Source organism: Ursus americanus, chromosome 17 (genome assembly GCF_024610735.1).
Source record: "Ursus americanus isolate L20-20 chromosome 17, mUrsAme1.1.p, whole genome shotgun sequence".
Classification (NCBI taxonomy): Eukaryota; Metazoa; Chordata; class Mammalia; order Carnivora; family Ursidae; genus Ursus; species Ursus americanus.
In genome coordinates this window covers 24,138,262-24,144,510 of record NC_142143.1, presented here as the reverse complement: position 1 = coordinate 24,144,510, position 6,249 = coordinate 24,138,262, and the positions used below count along the sequence as shown (strand labels likewise).

Genomic DNA, 6,249 nt, shown 5'->3' with positions numbered 1-6,249 from the left:
AAGTCCAGTGGAGCAGCAGGTGGATCTGGGGATGGGGAGCAGAGTGCTCCTGGAGAGTTTATACATTTTAGAAAGTGCATTAATACTATGCCCACTGAGTACCCGGATGAGCAAGTCCAACTGAGTGCTCATGCTATTTGAAAACCAAAACTCTTGTCATGTTCAGTTTTTGGCATGAGGCAGATTCAAATTAAAGAACTTAAAACACCAGGTAAATACTATGCTGCCACTCTTGTGATCCTGCTGGGAAAAAATAACTATGTAACTAATGAAAAATTTTACATTTATAAATTAAAAGATTAAACTTTGCTAAAATGCACTTTACAAAGAACATGGCACTGGTGGGGGTGAGGGGGAAGGTAGCTCAGCTTTATTTATGAAAATCACTGACAAAATAAAAAGCCAGAATGAAAACAACATTTTTAGTTACAACATGAGCTGAACTTTCATATTTCTTTGTGAATTCAGTTTAAAAAAGAGAAATGTCTGAAATCAGCAGTTGGTAGGTCCTTAATCCACTTTTAAGTCTTTCCCCACCAGCATGGCAGTCACAGGGTGCATACTCGCTTTGTGCTCTTGGTAGGTGCGCACGGCTTGGTGATGGTATTTGTCAAAGGCAGCAAGGTCCCTGGCAGGGGAAGAAAGACGGATAATGACCGATTTTGGCAAATAAGATTTTATTTGGCAAGTATAATTTTACTATATTTGTGAAGTAAATGAAAAGATTAATCATGACTATATCATGGGTCTAAATTTTTCAGAATTCCTGCCAAATCCATAGTTAAAATACCTTCACTGAGATAGTCTTAAATTCTACCTTGCAGCCAAGATACAACTTGTTTCCCCTCTACCAAGCATTGCTTTATTATATATACATCAAGCAACTTATTCTCCCAAGTCATTGCAGCATCTGAATCAGAAAGGTTTGGCTTCACTGCCTCATTTACTATTACATTTAAATAACTTCAGACTCTTTTGTGTCCGTGCCCACCCACCAATTATCTCCTACCTGCTTTTAAAGATCTTTCTGGGTACATAAGATTGTTTTCTACCTATTTTCTTTTCGCTGGTGTCTATACCAATTTGGCCCATAATAGGTAATCCATAGATGATGTTTCTAAAAAAGCTAATGAAATTACCTCAAATTTTAAATATTTAGAAGCGTTCACTCTTATTCCAAAATTATACCTATAATCTTTAATAAATTTAAAAATATTATTTTTAGATGGTGTTTTACAAAGTATTTTAGCAACGGGAAAAGCATCTGAGATTGCTCTTCCTTATTCCTTTTCTGTATTTTAAGTGGGGGGGAGGGGCAGAGGGAGAAGGACAGAATCCTCTCTGTGCTGAGCACCGGGCCCACTGTGGGGCTCCATCTAACAACCTTGAGATCATGACATAAGCTGAAATCAAGAGAGTAAGTTTAGCCCACTGTGCCACCCCATGGGGGCACCCCCCAATTCCTGATATAAGAGCTGGTTCTTACTTGAATAGGGGCCGCGTGAACTTCATTCGTCCTTGCTCAGTCGCCATTTTTAGAGCCAAAGGAATTGCTTCCTCCCATTTCGATTGAATGCAGAGCCGTAACCATCTGGAAGGAGGATTTTTAGGGGGTGTGGGGTAGGAAAGGAGGAGGAAGGGGCAGGATATACAGGCATATCTGAAGATTACTTTTGTAATGATGAATAATCCCGTTATAGTTACGCAGTACACCACTTTATGTTATGTCTTTATTCTGAGAATCTCAAGTCCTTGTATATACAATTCAGTAACTGGAGAAGTGAAGAGGAGTTTGTTCTTGAAAAAGACCACACATTTTAAAAGGTTTAGATTACGTCGGTGCTCATGTACCTTATCTATACAATTTCTGAAGGAATTACACTTCGGTTTAAGACTCACGCTACAAATCAGAATTAAGAAAGGTTAACCACACAACAGAATTAGAGATTTCTAACTATTCCCATATCAGAGTCCACTTGGCTAGTTGCAGAAGAATGCCTATTTACCACGGGATTCCTAATCCTTTTTTGTTTTTTCTTGTTTGTAAGGCAAGAGAAGCTTAGAACAAATTCTAATAAAAAGATTAATACTATCATCTTACAGATATTGCAACTATTCCTCAAAGACCGCTATGATTATTTATACAAGTGCAGTTAATTTCACAAGGATTTCTTAAAACTCATGTATGTCTCAGACTCTGCTTTCCCTTTCTCCACGTTTTAAACTAGTTTCTACTTTCTTCCACAGAGACAAGTTAAAATGATGTACCTGAATCGTATTTCAGAATTGTTAATGGCATTCAAGTTGTACACCTCTTGCATTCGCTTTATGTGCCCCAATGGAAGAGGTGCCTAAGAGCAAAATAAAGAAGTACGATGTATCATTTCAACAGGATTCCTTGGAAGAAAGGAGCTGGAGAGAAATTCTTAGCCAGATTAAAATCCTAAATATTTTATAATATAGAAATAAATTAGATAAAAAGAAAAGAAACAAATGCACACTACAATAAGTTTTGTGCAAACTTATTCTGGATAAGGATGTTCTACGAGGAGCAAAGGGATAATTTAATCGGTGAGGTACGCAGAGAATTAAATGAGAATTACTCTCCTCAGACTTTTTGGTATATGTGAACACTAACTCTCTAACCCTTTCCAGAGTCTTTCAAGTTCTTCCTTATACCTTATAGATCTTAACTGTATTCCATTCTCCATGTTCAACCACACGTCCCTTAATCGTTTCCTCACTGATCACCATCAGCTTTATCTTTGCGCGTTTCCTCTGAAATCCCTTTTAAATGACCTCTATCCCTACAAAATAGCAGTTTTTAAACTTTTATATTACAGACCCCTTTGAGAACCTGATGAGTAATATGGACTCTTTCCTCAGGAAAAAGAGAGAGATTTACCATATAAACACAAACGTCTGTATACAATCTCAGGGGGTTCACAGACCTCCCGTGCCCATCTTAACCCAGCAGGGGCAAGTCTGGTGAGGAAAGGAGGGAGAGCAGTTCAGTCTGGACAAGCAGGGAGGCTGAGGAGCCGCTCGGCGGGTGGCGACTCTCCTCCCCCAGCACGACTCGTCTTACGAGAAAGTCACCCCATGCTCGGGGAAGCATGTCTGCTCTGAGTGCCAGACCCTTCCCAAATTGTTTGGTCTCCGCTAAACTCCAGTCCGCCCTGGTAGGTCCACCGGTTAAGGTCACCTCCCAGACCCCCAACTTTCACTCATTTTTGCCACACCCATTCCGGAGACATCCCATGAGGCGCTGCAGACATTTATGACACCTCGGGGGCTTGATGCCCTAAAAACGGATTCTTGCAAAGCCCCTGTTGCCTTAAATCCTATACCTCCTTTTGTGTTGACTCCTTAGGAAAGTCCGTCCAGTCTTCTCTATCCCTCTCAAGGTCCTCAGACCCAAGAATGCATTTCAGTATCACAATAAAGACCCCGTCATTCCCTCCCTCTCAAAATGCAGCTTCTCCTTTCCATTTCACAAATTCTTTTAATTACATGGGTTTGAAACCTTAAAATCTGTTTGGACTCCTTCCAGTTAACTGCCAAATCCAGTCAGTCACAAACCCCATGCTTTCACCCTTCACCCCTGCTCATCTGGCCTGTTCCCTCCTTTCGTACCAGCTCCCCCTGCATGTCCTCCAAGTCTCCCAATGAATTTCTCCACCCATGTTCCTCATGTTGACCCACTGGCGGACTTGTATGATAACCCACCCTCTCATCAAATGACTTTCCCTTTAAAAATGTTAGCTCCTTTCCTGCCTACTAAAACAAAACCTAAGATTCCTAGCTTAGCATTCAAGATTCATCACATGTGATCCCACTCGCTGTTCTAGAATTATCTTCATTAACTTCTGCACCACTGAGGCTTGCTACTCCCTGGGACCTGAATTTCTACCTCTGCAGACACTGCTCTGTGCAAAGCAAGCCCCACTCCCTCAAAACCTTTTCCCGACAATGCCAGTTGGAAGGGAGTTCTTCTTCGCTGATTAAGCTTTTCTCAAATGATACCTAACATATGCCTCCTTTTATGGCCAAATTTTGTATGTGTGACCTTTCCTACTAGAGTATAAGCTTTCTGAGGACATGGTACATTTCTTTCTTGCCTATTTTCGTACTCACAACAACACTAAACATAATAAGCAGTCAACACATGCCTTTAAATGAAAGAATTTTACAAGTTATTTTTTTTCCGTTAGTTTTCACATTAACATGTTTTTCCCGGTTGGGTTTGACCTAAAAGCTGTGCTTCCGTTACGCACGTTGTACTTTCCCGCGTTTCGAGCCGGAACTTACTCTCTGGAGCATCTGCGCTAAAAATTCGTTCAACTGATGAGAAGAGAGATCCTTCAGGTCTGCTGAAGTAAATGAGCTTAAATCCTCTTCCTTGGCCTAAAATAAATGTTACCTGGTTATTTCCATTCATGTATGATTTAATAATATTTATTGGTTTATCTGACATAAAAGGAAAGATTAAGAAAAAGACAGAAATACAAGGAGGCATAAGATGGTGAAAATATATTTAAGCCTTAGCTACTTTAATAGTTTTGAGATGATGTTACTATAAGTTAAGAGCTGCCATGACTCCTAAAATCGATATGACTTCAGGAAAATTAGACTTTATCTTAATAGAAAAAGTGGAAGAAACTTTTGACATCCTTTGTACCATTCAAGATATACGGATTTTCAAAGTAAAGAAAATATTATAAAAGCATATCAACTAATTAATAGGCCAATTTAAAAATCTGGGAAAAGGATCAAATTGCATATTCTCTTAAATATCACACTAATGAACTGGTAAGACCACAAACTGACATTTCCCTCCATCCCCACACATTCTGTTTTTCCCACTTAATTTTGGAAATCATCTAAGAAAAAGAAAAGTTGGTCTGTGCTTTTCTATCTAGGATTCATTGCCAAAAATCTTTGAGGATATGATTAAGAAATATTAAATAAAGCTTATCAAAGTAAGGATTTAAAAATTTTTAAAACTAGCTTTAAATTCTTTTAAACTAGGGTTTCTTTTTTTAATTGTTTTTTAATTTTAATCCCAGTATAGTTAACATACAGTGTTATATTAGTTTCCGGTGTACAAGATACTGATTCAACACTTCCATACATCACCCTGTGCTCATCGTGACAAGTGCGCTCCTTCATCCCCATCATCTGTTTCACCCATCCCCTGATCAGGCCCCCCGCCCCCCGGTAACCATCAGTTTGTTCTCTATAGTTGAGAGTCTGTTTCTTGATTTGTCTCTCTCTCTCTCGTCCTTTGCTCATTTGTTTTGTTTCTTGTATTCCACATGAGTGAGACCATATGGTATTTGTCTTTCTCTTGACTTATTTCGCTTAGCATTATACTCTCTAGCTCCATCCATGTCCTTGCAAATGACAAGATTTCATTCTTTTTTTAAGGCTGATAATATCCCATTGTAGATATATAGCATTATAGGTAATCCTTACCCATCATCCATCAGTGGACACTTGGGCTGCTTCCATAGTTTGTGTTGTGAATGATGCTATAAACATAGGTGTGCATGTGTCCCTTTGAATTAGTGTTTTTGTATTTTTTTTTGGTAAATACCCAGTAGTGTGATTACTGGATCATAGGGTATTTCTATTTTTAACTTTTTGAGGAACCTCCCTACTGTCTCCCACATAAACTACAGTTTCTTTTAAGTTGAAAAGAAATATCTGCAATGTTTTAAAAAAATCAAATATGGCCGAATGAAAAATTCCTTTGTTTTTACTCCTTGTCTCCAAGTCCTATTCCTCAGTAACCAGAATTAATAGTTCCTTGTATATCCTTCCAGGAAATGTAATGTATAAATACATATCCTTGTAAAGAAACATTATTTGACACCTTCCTTCCCTTTCTATCCCACTGTGAAACCATACCTTAGTATCAAAATTTACAGATCCCATTCTCTGCTCAAAAACATGCAAATTTAAACTATCTATTAAGGATATACCATAAGTGGTAAAAACATGAAAAGCAATGGAATGACAAGCCAAAGTCCAAGGTAATGGGTACCCTGATGGGAAGGCAAGGTGGGTGGAGAGGGGGTGCGGCGGGGAGGGGCGTTCCCACAGTACCGGTGAGCTTTTATTTCTTAGGTTAGCGGTAGGTACACAGGCATTTGTTTTACAGTTGATTTGTACACCTTCAAACAGGTGATGTACATTTTTTTCATTTGCTTTTACTTAATATTTAAGAAAAACAACAAGCAATAA

The 6,249-nt window shown here is 38.8% G+C and overlaps 1 protein-coding gene across 2 annotated transcripts in view; it reads right to left on the bottom strand.

Annotated features, from left to right (window-relative positions):
* Positions 1–348: 348 nt before the first annotated feature.
* LTA4H (leukotriene A4 hydrolase) overlaps positions 349–6,249 on the bottom strand; it is a 29,195-nt gene continuing 23,294 nt past the window's right edge. Inside the window, exons 16-19 of one of the 2 annotated variants that reach the window (XM_045779571.2) lie at positions 4,312–4,407; positions 2,269–2,351; positions 1,487–1,591; positions 349–628 (exon numbers count right to left, since the gene is read on the bottom strand). In XM_045779571.2, the coding sequence (XP_045635527.1) occupies positions 511–628; positions 1,487–1,591; positions 2,269–2,351; positions 4,312–4,407 (402 nt within the window). In that variant the 3' untranslated portion in view covers positions 349–510. The remainder of the gene's footprint in view (positions 629–1,486; positions 1,592–2,268; positions 2,352–4,311; positions 4,408–6,249) is intronic. The other variant, XM_087868842.1, reaches the window with a different exon arrangement.